At 38.1% G+C, this 19,174-nt stretch overlaps 1 protein-coding gene across 1 annotated transcript in view; it reads left to right on the top strand.

Moving 5' to 3' along the window:
- The first annotated feature begins 284 nt into the window (after positions 1 to 284).
- LRBA (LPS responsive beige-like anchor protein) overlaps positions 285 to 19,174 on the top strand; it is a 356,226-nt gene continuing 337,336 nt past the window's right edge. Inside the window, exon 1 of the mRNA XM_088526587.1 lies at positions 285 to 528. Coding sequence (XP_088382713.1) covers positions 313 to 528 — 216 coding nt within the window. The 5' untranslated portion in view covers positions 285 to 312. The remainder of the gene's footprint in view (positions 529 to 19,174) is intronic.

The raw sequence follows: 19,174 nt of genomic DNA, 5'->3' as shown, positions 1-19,174 counted from the left end.
GGCTTCAAAAATATCTCGCGTTGTCCCACAGGGCGGTGAGTACCTGCCGCGGGGCAGGGAGCTGCTGTTGCTGCTGAGGACGCACGGACGCCTCCTGCTGCGGAGAGAGCTGGGACTCGGAGTGCGCGACCGGCCGCCCGTCCCGCGCCGCTGCCGCCGCTTCCTCGTAGCGCCCGGCGCGGGTGTCCCCGCGCGCTGGGGCTGCCGCCGCGAACAGCGGCCGCGAGAACCCCCCTGGCCCGAGGCAGAGCTGCCCCCGGAGCTGCGGCGGCGCCTCCGGCGTTCCCGGTGGTGACCTGAGCTGCGCTCGCCATGGCGAGCGAAGGCAAACAAGTTGTTCAGCCAACAGGTGATGGAGGAGGAGGAGCAGGAGAAGAAGGAAATACTGCTGGAGGGGGAAGCGTGCTGCAGCCTCTGAATCCAGGAATCCCCATCCGAGGCATCCGGATGAAATTTGCTGTGCTGACAAGACTGGTGGAAGACGGTGAAGTATCCAACAGAGACATAGTCGAGACTGTATTTAATCTGGTGAGTGGATTGCCTTTAGGGGCACGGGATAAGAATAGCGTACATGTGCAAAAGAATACTATGCTTTTTCACTCTCTTTTCCTGTCTTAAGAGTATTTTTCTGCATGTTTGCACTTTCACAATACTGCATTTCAGCTAGCTTCTCTTTACTTACAAACAGAGAAAGCTGAAGAAAAAGCACATTAGCTTCCCTTTATGCATTTAAACTTGAAACAACTCTAAGAGTGTCAGCCTTAATTTGCCTTAGGGAAATTGCTTTAGCTAGAACTGAAAAAAAATATTATGTTTAAACACTCAACATATATAGTTAACAGTAAAAAGGTTTTTTAGTAACTCAAACTGACACCAAGATTTTTTTTCTTTTTAAAGCATAAAAATAAATCATTTGTCCCTCTTCTAGGAAAGTAAATTTTTCTCCCTTTTGGCTTTCTATTTATTTTGAATCTGCATATTCTGTGTACTAGGGGGGGGAAAACCATTTAGTTGGTCTAGTAGTTTTCTTTATTGAGAATAAAGAAAAGCACTTTCAATGGCCTTTTTTTAATTAATGAGCTAAGTAGTTAACTGCTTTTTTTTTGAATATAGTATTAGAAGACTTTAATACTTCATAACAAATATTGCTAAAACCTGAGGACACAACTCTTCCTCTGTGTAGGCTACAAACATGCCTCTGTGTAGGCTGCTGTTCAGTGTTTTGGGCAAGATTTATTAGTGTTTGTATGAAGGAATAGATAAAGCACTGGGGGAAAGACTGTTTATAAAGATGTTTTGCTGTTATTAAATGCCTAAAAGTGTTTGTAAGCCTCTAAGAATTCACATCACTCCGATTTGCTTTTAGTGAGTACCTTTGACTTTAAAATAGAGTGAGATTTCTGACTAACCAGGAAGTGAGAGCAGGTGCAACAAGCATAAAGCTTGTAGCAAGAAAGTCAGTGCAGGAGGCATGGTGATTTTTAAATACTATTTGCATTTCTGTTATTATGTTAGTAATGTGTTTTTTAGACATTAGATACATACATATATGACCTATTACAACTTACCGATATTGTGTGTGGTTTTTTTTTCTTTCATTGTTGTTTTTTTAAGGCAGTACTTGTGGAAGTGAAGAGTAGAGGTTCCATGCATGTTTTAAAGCAGGAGAAATTGATTTAAGTTCTGCAGAGTGCACTTGATAATTGTTCTTGACTAAATCCAGTTAACACATGGAGAGAAGTTTCAAAAGGAAATTCTGGTAAATAGTCTAGGATTTTTAAGTTATCTTAGTACAATTGAAGGGAGAAGTTCTTCATGAGTGTATTAAATTTCACTTTGCTCCTGGCATGCTCTTTTGAGAGAGTATGTATTTTCTGGTAGTGGTGGAAGAAGAAAACAAAATAAGTGTAGAACCTGCTTAATCCTGTGATTCTTTTCCTGGCTGTGTGTGGAGAAGAAAGGAACCAAAATAATGCAGTTTGATTCTGGGAATCCTCAGTTTCAGATTAAAGGGGACCAAAGAATTTGATCCACAGTGGAGTGCTTCTGTAGCTTCTTTTCGTGATTAGAAATAGGGAAAATAGTTTCAGACTCCATGGAAATTCTTTTTTTAAAAGAGAGAAATACCTTTCAAGGAAGATTCTCTGACCAGTCCAGCACACTTGCCGATGACAAAAATTCAAGCTTCTGCACTGCTTTATCAGAGCTGAACTAGTTGGCTGCTACCTATAGTAAAACAAGTAATAACATGGTAGTAGGGACACCTTACCTTTACTGTGTGACAGCACAATTAAAGTTTCTCTTCAAAATCAGAAAAAAAACCAGATGTCCTGCTATTCTGTCTGAGAAAAACAAATCAATACTGTTGCCTGTTTTGCTGGGAGAAGATCTTTGGATTGGTTTTATTATTTTAATTGAAACTAAACTGAACCAAATCAGCCAGCATTGTTACTTGAAGATATCTCTTGACAGGAAATTTTTGCTGAAAATTGTTGAGCTGAATTTTAATGTGTCTGTCTATAATCTGTGTGTGGTACAAGGGCTGAAGATCTGCAGCATTAACGTCTCCCTAAAAAATGATACCTGCCTGCCTGACATCACGTTTTGCCTTCAATCAGTACTTAGCTGTGGACTCTTTGTTTTGTCAGATAATGCCTCTGAAATCATGCTGATCAGAATTTGGCATATGTGAAGTAATGGTTAGCAATGGCAGATGTATTCTTCTGTGAATAAATTTATTTATTTATTTTTTTTTTAAAAAGCGATCCTCAGCTATGTCTTTTACAGCAGTGTGTTTCCCAATAGCTTTCAGAGCAAACTTACACTCCTGCATGCGCAGGTTCAGTTGCAGGTATGAAAATCATCCTGTGTTCTGATGTTAGCAGGGTTAAGCCCCAAATATCCCCTGGGGTTTTCTTCCATTTAGTGACTCATAAGTGCACTAGCTCAATAGTGTTAACAGAAATCAGCCAGCTTCCTTCTTGTACTTTGGAAGGAGGAGACATACAGTATATGCTATATTTTTTGGAAGGGGGAGGTTATTATAGTGAGCTATCTTTGGGCTGGGCAAGATATGTGTAGAAAGACTTGCTTAATTGTGTACTTAATTGCACACTCAATTGTCATAGCAAAACCACACTCTAAGAGGAAAAGTTTCATTTTAGAAAAAGGGTTTGGCTGACCTAAATCTTTTTGAGCAAGCATATGTCTTACTCTTTTCAGACTTGCTGTAGCAATGCAGATTATGGTGAATTTCTCGAGTTTCTCTTGACTTTCCATCAAAAACAGGGATGCCATTTTCATGTTTTTCATCTTTGGATCTTTGAGATGACCGAATATGTATATGCATATATATGTGTGTATATATTTGTGTGTGTATATATACGTATGTATACATTTTATCACATCAGTGCTGTTTTGTTTCCAAAATACTGTAAATCTCTAGTTTATGTATAAAACTTAGGTCGTTAATATTCTTGTTCATTCAGCACTTAAAGTGCTCTTGCAGGCCAGAGTTTCGTTCATAATGAATACTACGTGTAGGGGTTACTGTGTCGCACTAGGGTTGCAGTGAGAAATAGATACTCTTGGCAAAAAATCTGCTGTTTCAAGCAGGTGGCTGTACAACTGTGGCCTTCCTTTGTTGCTTCTGATTCTGTTTGTCTTCGCTAGATTCCCTCAGTGCCAGAGTGCGTGTGAGAAATACCTTAGTTTTTATCACCTTTTGAGGAAAAATAACTGGATCTGAGGAGGAGAAAATATTTCTTTTACTTTTAAAACTTCATTTGTCGCCTCTATCTCTTTTCTGCCACGTGGCAAATTAAAACCATGATTAAAAATCCTCTTAATGAATCCTTTTATTTCTTACCATTGACTGACTTATTTTATTCTTTTTAAGAAACCTTCTACTCCGTTTGCTCTTATAGAACAAATGAGATGAATGACTCAATTTCCACTTATTTGCCTGATGCCGATAGGTTTTCTGCTGTTCTTTTAATTTTTCTATTTCAGTTTTTCCCTTATAATCTCAGTATTTTTCATTATTCATATTGAAAGCTAATGACATCACCTGCTGATACGGCAGGCTTCTAATTTGTTATGAATGCTTTTGAGATACTAATACAAGAGATTTTATGAAGTCAAAATTCTCCTTTTTTCTTCTGTGATTCTTTTTGCTTATACCATGTGATAGACACCAAAGGTAATGCTGACAGAATTAGATTTTATTATAGTTGTTGAAAAAGTATCATAAATGTTTTTTGTAACAGTACATTGTTTTCCTTAGCATATATTTCTATAGAATGTTAGGATTTATTTTTTATCTTACCTTCCCAATGCTGATGACAACTGAGAGCAACCAGATAGTTTCTACTGCATATTGCACATTAGTTAATATATGTACTCTTTCCTTGGTTATCAGTGAGTACACCTACAGTTATCCTAGTTCAGCCACTTCTGTCCACTTGTGCTATAGATGATGAAGTAACTCTGTGGCTTTAGCTGGGCCTAAGCTTGTATTATTATTATTTTTTTTAATAGTAATGCAGCAAAAAATCTCTGCTCCCAAATATATCTCAGTTCCTTTTGATAAAATAATCAAGATGCAAACTCCCTTGTTCTGTTTCTTCATGTTGGAAAACTTGTGCCAGTTTAATGCATGAGTTTAGACTCCTTGATTCTAAGTCATCTTTATGCTTTGGAAGGCCAATAAGTAACCATAAAATGTAATTTTTGGTAAGTCTTGCCAGGAAAATGAGACCAAGAGATGTCTTTAACCAAATGTTAACCAGCTCAAAATTGTTGAGTCATAGAAAGTCACTTATCCCTCATTTAAAAAAAAAAAAAAAAAAAAAAAAGGATTACAGACCTCCATCTTGTTAAAATGTGTTCTGAATAGTTATAGATACGCTTACTATGAAAGTGACTTGTACATTTTTTTTTCGGGATATTGATAAGACTTAGTTCCCTTTGTAGTTAATGGTAATATCACCTTGCATGCTAAGTATAGGAATTCAAGAAATTTTGTTGAGTTATGGTCAGTTGAGAAATATGTAGCATGTAGTAAGTGAGATAACGTTGATTTAAATGTGGCAAATTTGAATTAGACATGATGATGAATGACCTGCCAAAACTACAGCATTTAGAAGAAAATAGTCTAAACTCAGAATAGCTGGGTTTGCCCTCTGGTTGTGGTATTGACTTACTTCTGTGACTGCAACTTGAAAAAAAATGTAGGAGAACACAATATTGAGGCTATTTTTTTTTCCTCCTCCTCCAGGAGAAATGTCACTTTTTCTTTATTTTCCTCTGACCATTTTTTGTAGCTTTTTATGACCGATCTGAACTTCAAAGTGTCTGTGAATAACTTTTGAACTCTGTAGGCCCTGTGTTTTCCAGAAGTGTTGACATCCTATGCTGTAGCCATCGGAAGGCTCTGCAAAAACCTAAAACCTTAAAAGGCAAGGTAGTAGCAGGCATATATATATTATATGACATATTGTAACAATACCATGTTTGATAAAACAGTGTTTTTAATTAGTGATTCATCCTACAAGCCTGTCAGTAATGCAATTTAAAATGTGTTCATATCATACTTCAGAATTTCTATTAGAGAGGAAGCATACAAATGTACTGAAAGCTGTTGATATTTTCTAACAAAGAAGAAAGATTTATTATGAATGTTTTGCATCTCTAAATACTCTTCTCTAAATAATATTTTTGTATCACATCTGTCATAATAGAGGGTTAGATGGGCCATTGACCTGACCCACTAGGACAGAGAACCCAGTAAAACAGTGACCATATGGACTGTCTCAGGAAAAACATTTGCGGATTAGAGAATAGAATAAAATTAGGCACAAGCATCAGGGAAATAGGTGGATGACTTTTCAAGGTTGTTACAAAGGCTGGACAATGCAGACCAAGATAAAAATAGAGAATTATTCATGTCCGTTGAAAGAGATTATTGAAGGACTGAGTCAAAGTCTGCAACTTCTAGGGGAGTGCGAGACGTTTTTTTGAACTGGCTGTGTTGAGGCAAATTGGAGACGGGGGAAGCTATTTATTTATTTATTTGCCTTGTTGGTTTAGTATTGTGTTACTGACTGACTTCTGGCTAATCAAATGTATATTCAGGTGCTTAATCTTGCTGAGGTGATGAGTCTTCTGAAGATCATAAAGCATGAATTTTTTTTTTTTGGTTTACGTGTCAACTCTGAAAAATAAAAATATGGCTTCTCTGTTTCTTTCACTATACTTGTTTTACCACTTATAAGGGAAATTGCAGTTATTCTGAAGTGTATGTCCCTTGACATGGTGATCTGACTTTATTTTTTTTTTTTAAACTAAATAGTCTGGTAACTTAAAGCCCTTATAAATTCTTTTCACAGTCAAGAAGTTCCTTATGAACCCTAAGAGGAAGGCTTTAATCTGTTGCACAGATTAAATGAGCTCTACAGCTTAGTCATTAGCTACCTGCCACCTTCAGTCTTTCTGTGCATGAAATGCTTTAAGAATCTATTCTGTCAAATTCAGGCTTGTATGCATTGAATTTATGCAGATCTTTTTAAAGAATTTCTATTTATTGTAAGTGGGTCAATCGGGAAGAAACTTTTTGTTCATAATCGCTAATTACAGTTAGCTAACTTTCTGCTATTCCAGTGTCTTCTGCAGTCCCTAGAGGCCTTGCTGACCTCTTCATAATGTTTGCATGATGTTTTTTTGGTATTAGCTTGACCTAATTACTAATATCCTAATTTAGAACACATTGCTGCCTTAATTCTTGATTCCCCCCTGCCCTCCCTTGCCTGTGTTAGAGACCTGGTATTGTGTATTGCTGCCTTTTCAAAAACTAGTTCACCGGTGACTTTTTCTTTGGGAAACCTTCAGACTTGGTCTGACTCGGAACCCTGCCAGAACTCTGGTGGCTCTAATTAATCTGTTGTCACCTGCTTTTTTAATATCAAATGCAGCCACTGGAGCCTGCAGTTTCCAGCGTGCAATGCTCTGCGTTCAAAGCAGATAGCACTTGTGCAAGGATGGTTCTTGATTGCTAAAATCAAATGAGCTAAATAATGATGCTGCATGAGCATTTGTATTTGTGCCTTTCCTAGAGGTTTTGTGCTGACATGGAAACTTACTGTATTTTATTGAGGAGCTTGCATTTCTACTGTGCTTTAGATTTCAAAGTTTCACAGGGAGGCATAAATAGTTTCTAAACTGCAAGTAATTCATGGAAAATAAACCTAATGCCTTCCACTGTGTTGTATTCTTCCAGTGATTGAGGGAACTAGGAACAGACTCTTCCAGGGCATCATTTTCTCTGTACCAGTAACTATATAAGATGCTATTTAAATGAGAGCAGTGGTGGAGACAGAAGTCCATGAAAGGAATGAATGGAATAGTCTCTTCTGTCTCCACCTTCATTGTAAACTGGACTAGTCCCATAAGACAATGACAATAAAAAGCTCTTTGGGTGACCTGTAACTTATTCTACCTTTTGGAAGTGCCAAAAGGCTAGTGACCATAATAAGCATCAGGTCAGCCGGTTGCTGCAGCTGAAGAGAAATTTGTCACATGAAAGAGTAGCAAAAGAGAACCAGTAGCATCTTGCATCAGGTTGGGAAATAAGTTAAGTATGGAGTCCAGAATGATGAATATTTGCTTGAAAAAAAGCACCTCCAGAAATTGGTTCCTTTATCAAGCAATTGGCATTTCCCACCCAGAACTGTCCTAGTTATTTTTCCAACTATGAATAGCATTGTGGGAGGACTACTGGGGTTGGTGGGATTACTTGGTAGAATAAAATGAACTCCACTGCTCTAGAATTGCTGACTAAAGGCTTTACAGAGCTTATGCTGTATTTCTAAATTTTAGAAGTCCATTATAAGGGAGGTCTTGATGCCTTATGCTCTTCTCAGAACTAAAGCTATACTCTTAAGGAATTGTTTTTAGTAGGGCTATTAATAATTTAAGAGGACCTTTAGAGCAAGTATTGCTTAAAACAACCCAACTGGGTCTTTGTACAGAATCAGCAGACATGAGCTTAAAAAAATGGCTAATGATACAGCAGTAGAATTGTTGATAAACCTTAAAACAATGCAGCTGGGGGAGAACAGGGATCAAATGACTAATGTTGGTAATGGTGCATGCATGGTGCATGACTGTTAAATAAACAAATAGAAACTACCAGTCCAGTCAGCATCTGCCTCTTGCTAATGTTTTTGTAAAAATGAAGCATGTGATTTGTCTGTACGTTAGGCTTGGAACTTGACGGAAAAAGCTGGCAAGCTTTTTATGTTTATGGCTTAATCGTATTGTAGTATTTGATACCAGCGTGCAATTTAGGTGCTGTAATGAAAATGAGGTGCATAGTATGAAACTGAGTAATCATGACTGATATCTGATATTATAGAATGATACAATACTGAAATACTAGGTATGAGTATTTCGGCTGGGATTGTGTTCTCTGTCCACCTGCTAATTCATGTCCAGAATTGCCTTATGAAGGTAGGCAATTGGTAATGCTCAGGTCTCCTTGATTTAAACTCAGCTGAAAGGAGGGAGAACTGGTGCCCTTCTCAGCAGTAAAGTGCTGTGAAAGAGGTTCTCAGACATCCCTTAGATATAGAAAGTGGCCCAGCAGCTTCCTGTTTCATGCAAATCAGCAAATGTCCATGAAGAGAAGATTATTCTGTTTTCTTGTTCACTCCCTCCTCCAAAGTAGAATCCTGACCTTGGGTTGTGCTAGATTATTATTAACCTCGCCTCAGAACTAGCAAAGCACTCCATGCTTTGCCTTTTCAGTCCCCAGCTCTTTCATGACCTAGTGTCTCTTGCTCCCTTGCAGAGCCAGGGGAGCCCCTGGGCTTCGTGTGGCAGCGTCAGAGCCACGAGTGCTGCTGTGTGCTGCAGTTGTAGATTGCTGGCTGGCAGTGATGTTTCCTTTGAGGAGGTTTTTATTCCATGATTCATCCGAGAACCTGATAATAAAGACCTGTGCCCTTCTCATGAATTGCTTTTGAAGTGAAGTGCATACAGGGCTTTGGAATTTTGCTGATTTCGTAAGTTTGTGCAAGTAATGCAGCCACTCTGAATTTTGTCCTTAACAGGAAGAGACTCAAATTTGCCACCTGGCAGAAGTGCATAGCGATGCTAAGTGACCTATAAAGGGACATTTCTGACATCTTTTCTGGTAAAACTGGACTGTTATGCAGTGAAGAATGGCAGATTCAGGATATGGAGAGGAAGTACAGAAAGAAACAAGTCATAGGCTGTGTGGTTAAGGTATTTAAGTAAGCTTCTTCAGTCACTTACATATGACAGGAAAGATTTTTGAGCTAGAAGACTGAGTTCTGGGGCCTTAGGCAAGTCTTGTGGTTCACAGAACCCTGATTTACTTCCTGGAAAGCAATGTATCTTCAGGTAGAGTTCCTCTGGTGACTGAAAAAAATTCTCTTTTGAGTTGACTAGACATCTTTCAAAAAGATAAAATGTGAATCTTTTAAGGCAGAAGGCACGAGCTTGGGTTTCTTGTTTCTGAGTTTACTACCCCTATGCTGTTATTGGTAGAAAAGTGATATCCCTATTGCCAACTTAATTTTGTTTTAGGAGAGAATGTGCTTAATAATTCTTTGTCCAGTCTTGAGAGAAGCCATGAAGAGACTGAAGAAACAACTATCACATAATAGTGTTTTAAATATAAATAAAAGCACCTCCTTTCACCTTCACCACTTCAAAGAAAAAAAAAAAAAGGGTATGTGAATTTTAGCATAGCAGGAAGAAAGCTGTAGCTAACAAGTATGGGGCAAATTCAGGAGTCTGAAAACAGGATATGAAGTATAAATTGTCATAGACAAAAATTCAAATTTCACTGAAGACCAATTCCAGTCTTGATATCTTGCTGTTCCTAGCTCTGTAATGATGGGTATGTCTGGTGGTGATCGGTAATCAGTTTCTGCCATATGAATGGTGGTAGATATAAATGGTGGAAGTAAAATTTTAGAGTGACTTAATCCTGCCATCCAAATATTATCCTAAAATAACAACACTAACCGATACTTCAATCAATTTAATTCTACTGTAATTAAATTTGATTATAAACTGTTTGTTTCAAACTCAGACTTTTGAAGTCAAGTCCTCTTTGTCAAAATGCCCCAGACTGTGAAACGTTTATTAATTTCTATGGGAAAAATCACTTAAAGTTCTCAAAACAATCCTAGAAATTTAAGATAAATGTATGGTTGTAGGCAGGGAAGGGAGGGAGAAATATTCCAGTAGATTTAAAACTGTTCTGTCTCTGTCATGTGTTGGTTTTTTTTGGTTGATTTTTTTTTTTTTTTGCTTCTGTCCTAATCCTGTAGCTGTGCTGACATACTGAGTTTAAGTGGTATTTCACGACTCCTTCCCCTGAAAGTTAGCGTTGCATCGTCCAGCAGCATCCTCAACAGGCTGTTTCCATGCATCCCCATGGAATTATGCAGTGTGTTACCTCACAGTAGCACCAGTTGGGCACAAGCCTGGTGGCTGCTTTCTGGCATGCTGGGCTCTTACAGTGTCGGCTCTCGGGTCCAGGGACGTGCTTGCTGCACGTGCCTCGCGCTTGCCGCAAGCCTCCTGCGTGCGTGGCGCTTTTGACTTCCATAGCACTGTCTTGGAAGCCAAGTTCAAGGTAGTGAAGAGCTTCAAATGTTTAAGTTCTTGTTCAAGTTAAGTACTCAATTTCACTTTTAAGCGTAAGTTTTAAAATTTCCTCTAGGTTTTTATAGAAGTTTGAACAGCCTGCAAAAAAGCAGGTCCTGTTATCTTCTGTTCAAAGACTAGAGAATTAGAATTCTGTTTTTTAGCTTTTTCAGCTATGGATGTGTCTAAATGGGTTGATTACTTGTGACCTTTGCCATTGTGTTGGAAGCAATTCTTGAAAGCATATATTGGTTCATAAAGCGGGTATTGATCCCCATAATGATGGGAACGAAGCAGAATAGTTTCTTCTATCACAACTAAGTGTACTTGTATCTTTCTAAGCTAAGAGATGTCTGAACCATAAACTTAAGTGTTTTGAATGTGAGGATGCCTGCATTTAAAAACAACAACAACAACAAAAAACCCAATATGACAGTATGGCCATACAGTATGAACAATAGCTTCCAATAGTCATATTTTGCTTGGCATTTGAGACATCTGTGAATGAACTGTAGTAATGTGAAAGAAAACATAGTAAAGAAGTGTATGGCAAATATGTTCATGAAATATTTGCCATTCATGCATGTGTTTGTTTTCAGGCAGTGCTTCCTCAAGTGTAGTGCTATAATCATGTTCTCCATAAGGCATAGTTTCTTATTTGGATGCTGCAAACCAATAAGGTGTTTATGCAGTCACTGCTTTGCTATTATGAAGTTAAATATATTGGATTAGAAAAAAAATCTGAGAAAAAATGTCTTTAATCAGTGTTCAACCCATGTTTAGATAAACCATGTGCAAAATATGTAAAATGTGTTAACAAAAATGCTTGAATGAAGGGTCAGATTAGCCAAAGCATGCAAGACAGACAAACTGAAATTTATGCAAGTTTCTCTTTGTAATGGAAACAGGGTAAATCCTCCACACAATTAAAAAAATCTTGTATAGAATTTTCACTGAAATAAAATTTATCTAGTATTTTACAATTTTGGTAGCAGTGGTAAAGCACCTGACCCTTCAAGAGGAGAAATTCATTCCAATTGCACTTGTTGGTAAATGCAGATTCATCTTCAAAAGTCCCTTGAGTGTGAAACTGAAGGTCTGTTAACCTTTTAAAGTAGAATTAAAACATCTTTTTGCTCAAGGTTTGTAGCAGAAGCATGGTGGCACCTACTTCAGAGACTTGCAAGATTATTAGCCTGGGTTTAGTGTTGCCGAAGTATCCCTACACAGCTTTTGGGTCTGAGGCAGCATGTTGGCAAGACACTGTGTGGCTGGTTACTAGCTTCTAGGTAGTTGTGGCTCAGAGGATCTTTGTAGCATACTCCACTCTGAGGTACATTTGTGCCTGTTGTTGCTTGAATTATTTCCATATCAAAGGTGAGTAAACTCAATGAGGGGAAAAAATGGGTTTTTTTTGCTAATGCTGCTAACATGGCATGGACTTTCTGAGTCAGGCTGGGCTCTTCCCGTTTCATCCATAAGCTGTAACAAAGGTTCTGCAGAATGAATCAAGTTCTACTTGCACTTCCTTGGCAATCATTAGTAATGTGGCACATGTTTAGTTAACCCTCTCCAGGAAGAAGAGTGGGTTCTGGATGTTTCCACAAGACTGTAAAGGTACATATGGTAGCAAAAGACAGGAAAAACTGTTCCAGGATACAGGAGCTACCTGCTTTGGAGGTATTGGTGTAGAAAACTGCAGGGAATGTGCAGAACTGAGGCTAGTGATAATTCTGGAATTCAAAACACTGAGTGATACAAGCTAGAAGTGCCTGAGGCAGTTGTCTGCAGTTGCTGTTGTTGGGATAACATGTTTCTCCTGGGTTGTGCTTTCTGTGCTGCTCTGTCAAGTGATGTCTCATGATACGGCTCCCTGGGTCTAATGGCAATAGAATCTGTAAGAAGTTATGTCTAGATTTGCTTTTTTATGCTATTCATTCATATTAATTACAATGTAGGCTTAATGTTTCCTGGCAATAAAAGACTTGTACTGCTGGAGCTTTTACTTGCTCGTGAATAAAATGTTTATCGGAAACTTTTGGAAAGCTGTATTGCCTTTTTGCTGCAAAATGATCGAGATATAAGCTAATGGCATCATCATCACTACTGCTGGACTGTGTTCCCTTAGGGCAAACTGCAAATTTCAGCATTAATCTCTAACAAGGAAGAATAAATTTGGTTCCTCGTGATGGAATTTCAGAATATTAAAAGCAAGGCTAGAAAAGTTATTAAAAAATTGAAAAGTTGTTCCGAGGAATGACTGTTTTGCACATTAAGATAACCGAGTGATAACCTAGTCCCTTTCCTTTGAAGGGACTCTCATTAAAGACTTTCTGTAATGTTCTGCCCATTGCCTGCAGCCATTGTATAATTCTGTGGCCAAGAAACACCTGTGGCCTCAACCTTTCCATTGTGCAAGTAATCTGTTTTTTAGTATTGAGGCTGGGCTTTTGCTTCTGTCAAAGCCATGGTAGATGTGTGTGGTCTGTTGGGTAGAGTGAGATAGCTTGGAGTTAGGAGCTAGAGAAGGAAGAGAATCTTATTAGACCTCCCACTCTCAGCTTAGCGTATGATGCTGTTATTTCTACTTGGGAATTAGAGCTAAGAGTGCTCGGCATCTGCCTCTGGATGCTTGTTATGCTCCATGCATTAAGTTTTTACATGAGACCTGGACTCCTTTTACCTTCAACAGGAGGAAGGGAAGCTATCCAATTTGGCCTTCATGCCTTCATCCTCTTGGGATTATTCATCTAGCCTCTTGGTAGCTCTGTTTTTTTGTGGGTTTTTTGTGTTTTTTTTTTTTTTTTTTTTCTCCCCCCTCTCTCCGGAAGTGGAGGCAATTGCAGAGAAAGTCAAGAGAGGGGGAGGCAGAGCTTTCCATGATATGCTCTAATCTTCTCTGACTCTTTGGATCTTTCTCCTGCATTCAGTTGATGCACTTGTTCTGTAACTTTATTTGGGCTTGAAGGGTTAAAACTCTGACATAAATTTCATTGCAAAGTCATGTCGTAACTTTTAAGATTTTGATAGCTTTATTGCTAATGTCATTCAGGGTCTGTTAAACTTCCAAAATAATATAATAGACAACTTCGCATAGAATATAAGATTTTTTTTCAGGGAAGTAGAACCATCAGCCTAAGACAGAGACAAAATGTGACTGTTCTGTTTTCTGTGAATTTTCAAGTCCTTTATGGTTTCAGGCAAAAGAGGTTTTTTGAAGCTAATTTATTTCAGCATTAATATTGTCATACCCTACTGCCCTAAAGATGCCTGAAAGTGGAGTTCTGCAATACATCTGAGACCGATCCTTACTATAGTCTAAGCAGGTCATCTGCCTTTATGTGCAAGCCTCTCTGTCTTTAAAGCAAGTGGAATGGCTCACTGATCGTACTGTGATGGGATATTCTGTAAACTTCTTTAATGGTTCTAGTAATTTGCTCACTGCTGTTAAAGTTATAGAACTTGTACTGATGCGTGCTTGGTACAGCCTCGGTGTAGGTTACCATTTCAGTGTGTGTGTGGTTTTTTTTTTTTTTTTTTTTCTTTTGTGGTAGAGCGTATGGCAGTAGGTAGAAGTCCATTTTTGTTTAAAACAAGAAACTAACAGATCAAGTGAGCTCAACCTAATATTTTAAGACAATCCTGGTGTCGATGTTGCTTGCATAATGTGGTGTGGAATAAATTAACCACAATATCCCCAAAAAGCCAGTTTACTGGAAGGATATTATCTTGATAATTCGGTAGTTGTTCTCCATTAAATACAAGAAAATCTTCATTTAGTTGTGAAGTGATGCAATTTATTATATTGGTATATTTTACTTACATGCAAAAGTATTATGATTATACTTTGAGCTGTTCAGAACATTGCTTTTTAGGGTGACTCTGCTGTGACCTAAAACCTGAAATGAGGCTGTGGATACTAAAACTTCACCAGTTTCTGGAGGATAGGTTTTCAAGTGTAAACTTTGAAATGTATAATTATTTTCAGCTAAAACTTCTTGGAGGTGGTCTAGCAGTAGTTGGGGCAGAGATTCATTGTGGACAAATGTGCAAGTTGTCTGGTTTTAGGCAGGCAGTCTCCAAGTGAGAAAGCTGATGTCAGAGGAAGCAGAGATGTGTTGTGATTTGCAGTACCTGGCTTGCTTTGCGCTGAGTGTAGCTGTTGCAGCTGGCGTTGCTGCAGATGGCAGTAATGATGGCTGCTTCTGACAGCCATCTGTGACAAGACCTAATGTGCTACTGGAAATCTCCTTTCCAAATGTGTAAAGCTCTTTAAGCTCTACACTGGAATAGTGCTTTTAATTTGAAAAAGTTAAAAACTCCTTTCCTTTAGAATGATGATCTTAATTTTATAAGATTCTACCTGTGGATTTGATGTAAAATAATTGATGCAAGTAGGCTTGATCTATGGACCAAATTAAATATATATATTAGATTATTTCATAATTAGAAATTTAACTGCAAATAATGCCCTGTACAAATAAAAACTGTTATTAAGCAATCTGACTGATTTTTGTAGCTGTATGAGGTAGGAGCAGAGAAATTTACTCCTGCCTCCCCACCAAACTCCTTAAAATTCTCCCTTAAGTAGGTGCATTTCTCAGTTCATTATGACAGTTATGTAAAGCACTGTTTGTTTATATGGCTGATTTTTTGCATATTTTGGGGATTCTAAAATATTGCTGCTATAAAGATCTGAAATTAGTGTTGCATTAAACAGAGAAATGGGTCTGGAGCATAATTTGAGGGGAAAATCTAATTTTTCTCACCTCTAACTGCTCTAATCTCACAGAAGCCTTTTCTCGATTATCGGGAGTCACTTGGCACCGTCTGTAGTGGCACATGTAAAGCAGTTAAAGCAGTGTGAGAGGTGTTCAGGATAAATACAGTTAGATTGAAAACGACTTGGCAAATAAGAGTAAGATGGTGGATATCAATTATTTTAGGAATTCAAGAGTCTTCTACAGAGAGGGTTTTTTTAATCTGTAGTCTGCTTTCTTCCACAGTCAGGCACAACTGTGCAGTGATGAGGTGATTGCCACTGTTTAGTTATGAGATACTCTTTTTCCTGATGGTTTCAGCTGTAGTTTCTGCTCAGCAGGGAACTCTTGCTTTAACTGTCTTTCACTACAGCCTCTGCTCTTTGCCTGCAGTGCGCAGGTACAGAACAGCAATAACTGTTGTGATGGTTGTCCTTTATTCTGGTGGCTTCAAGGGTTGTATTAGTCTCTAGAAGTAAACAGCTAAAATAGCTTCAAATGTTTGCAAGCAGCCATCCTGAAAAAACACACAGACATAGATGATGAATATAGCATTCTGCACTCCGGTTTAGTTGTCTTCATGAAAAAAGTTTGAACAACAAGAGCACATTGCTTAATATGACCTTTTTGAGTTTTGAAGGGTGGTGACATTTAGCAAAGCAGTTGTGTTTCAATAATGGAGTATATGGGCAACTGTGTCTAAGATAATTTTGGCTTCTTAAAGCTTTGCTTACTGTATTTAAAGTTAGAAAAGGGAGTTTTGACTGACTTAATAGAATCATTAGAATATGATTCCTGCACTGCTAATATTCTTTATACAGTGTTGCAGTTAAACTCTTGTAGAATGGGGTGCTGTTCTTCTAGATACTGAAAGAACTACTTTCTGTTCTGCCTTATCTGTAATTTGCTTTATACAGAGGTTACAAAATTTAACTGACATTATTTTATCAGAGCATGACTGGCTGTAGTATTATATTTTGGAATGGTTATAAATAAATGCAACTTGTATTGTTTCTGTAACAACTGTACTGTGAGTCCCTTTCTTCCCCACAGCCGCCCACTTGAACTTGAATGAGAGGAAGAGAAAATAGGATTAACAATTTTATACTGAAGTTTTTTTCTGAAGTTAGGAATAACGGAGTCTGTGCTTATAGCCTGTCAATTATATTGTAATCCAGATCTGTGACCAATTGGATTTAGGTTAAAGTGTTGTCAGAGATAACCTTGCACATAGGTGGAAATCAGGTGAGTGGCAACAGGATGAAATAGTTTCCAAAGGACATATTGTACCCTGCACAAGCCCAAGACTGGACTAACAAAGCACAAACAAAAATCAGCGACCTCTCTCCTCCCTCTCATTTTTAAAAATTACAAATGAATTAAATCTGCTCTTGTGAAATAACTATGTTAAAAAAATTTGGCCAATTTTGCCTGCCTTTTGAGGCCCCTATGTATGGCAGTGGAGGCATCTGGTGGATCAGAATATGCAAGTGATTCATGTAAGTAGTGATCTGCTGGAAATTTGAAGACATTGAAAATACTGTACTAAAAATGAATCACCATTGACTCTGGCAGAGTACAGATCAACCTTAGAGACTAACTACAGACTTGCTTTTTAAGTGAAGTATGTTTTTAGTTTGACTTGGTGTTATGTGAAATTCTGTGAAACAATGCATAGATTCGATTGTACAGGGAAAAATATAAGTGCTCTAATGAAAGTCTAATCAAAGATATCAAAATTGATCTTTGTACCTTGTGTGATTGGCCTTACAGTTACCTTTTATCTTTCTAAGGGAAATCTGAAAGGATGAGCAATGAAAACTTTGAATTGCTATAGGACTGGTGGACCAGGAACAGAAATGGGAAAAGTTGTTGGAAAGTGTCTTGGCTGTGATATTATGTCCCAGTTCGTACAAAAGGTGTCTTGCCTCCATTAACTTTTTTTTGAGAGGTGTGAATCTTGGGATGTAACTGAAACATTTATTGCTGGGCAGTTAGCCCATGTTGATAGGCAGGTTTTGTGACCAATTTTCATTTCTTTTAAGGTGAAATTTTACATAAGGATTGGTATATCTTGGCTACTGTCATAACTAGGAGAGTTATTCCAGCAGTGTGAGTTATAGAAATGCCCTCGTCAGTCTGAAGTGGGGGAAAGGCACGTATTTTGTTTCTGGAAGTTTTGCAGAAAATCTTGTGGTGATGGATGGCTTGAGTACCAGGACTCTATGATAGACTGCCTGCCTTTGTGTCAATCTGCGCAGATATGGACGGACTAATTTATGAATACACTGCAGGAGTGGGAGCTGACTGAGCCTCAGTGCTGAGAAACTCTGCGCAGGGATTATGGTAGTGCCTCTTGGAAGAAAGCCAAGGAAACACTTCAGAGTTTCCTTAGGGTTACACGAAACCCTTGTGATCTGCATGTAAAATGTTGGAGCTGGGTCGACCCTCAGCTGCTGTGGAATGATTGTAAAGGTGGGGTAGGGCAAGTCACACGTGCAGTGTCTGGCTGAAGAGTTGTGGCACTTTCTCCTGTTTCATTTACTGCCTCTTCCAGAGTTAGATGAGATCGATCGGGGCAGGGGTTGATAGAGTGGTCATCTGTGCATTATATCTTTCCCAAACTGATGTTACTCTAAAACTAGCAACCAAATTTTCTTAGTGGAGCACTTTTCCAGGGGCAGCTTGCATGTGCCAGCAGAATCTACGCTCACTCTGATTTCATTTCTGCAGTAGTAACTTGTAAATACAGAGCACTAAAAGTTTCATTTGATGTGCAGGGCTTGGGAAAGCTAATGTCAGCTTTTGAGCAAAGACTTAAACAGTGGGTTGTAGTTGTGTTTGACTGTGATTTTCTATTATGAAATTCTTCATTTTCTAAATCTTATAGGAAACTATAGTGAAAAAATGTTTAGCTATCAGAAATACCCTTAACCAGATCAGTAGTCTATAAATCTATTTGGTCTAGATTATGCTTGAATCTGATGCACGGTGACCTGGCATTTCACATTATTCTGCCCTCTCTGAAAAGCTGAAGTCAAAACTCAAATGTTTTTGGCCAAAATTTTATGCGTGTGTTTAGAAATGTATCCCCTGTATAGCTCAAGGCAGTAAGAGCTCTGCTACTGGTATGATTGATATTATCATCAAGAAATACATTTATTTTCCAAAATATAAAAATATACCTATTTTTTAAAAAGAAAGAACAGTTAAGGGGAATTTTTCTTTGGAAACTAGTCCTCTTTGGGGAGGGGAAAAAAAAAATTAAATCTTTGCCTTAGTTTCTAGAATAAAATACAGTGGCAGAGTCTAGTGATTGGTCACCGGTTTTCTAATGTTACATGCTACAGACCATAGCTTTGTTTTGAGGCTTTTTTAATCATAGGTAGTGTTATGAATTGTCATAATTTACTTTGTGATGTTCTGTCTCAGTAATGTTTTATTTTACTGATCATAACACGATCTGTAAATGCAAGTTTACAGTATTAACCTTCTTTGCACTCTGAAGAAAAATTAAAAAGCTGTCTGCTACAACAGGGCTATCTTTGTAACCTGAGCTAGTAGGCAAGTGAAAAGGGAAGTTCTCTCTGAGGTATTACTGTTACTGGGTAAAATTTCAAGTCGCAGGGAAACTGGTATTATTGAGTGTCAAGTACTTAAAGTAATATAATTGGTAAGGCTGTTTCAAGAAACCATGTTTGAGCCTGCCAGAATGTACAGGAGTTGATCTAAAA

Source organism: Tinamus guttatus, unplaced genomic scaffold (genome assembly GCF_059628265.1).
Source record: "Tinamus guttatus ecotype Peru unplaced genomic scaffold, ASM5962826v1 Tinamus_guttatus_pri_ptg000247l, whole genome shotgun sequence".
NCBI lineage: Eukaryota > Metazoa > Chordata > Aves > Tinamiformes > Tinamidae > Tinamus > Tinamus guttatus.
This window is presented reverse-complemented; position numbering and strand designations above follow the sequence as displayed.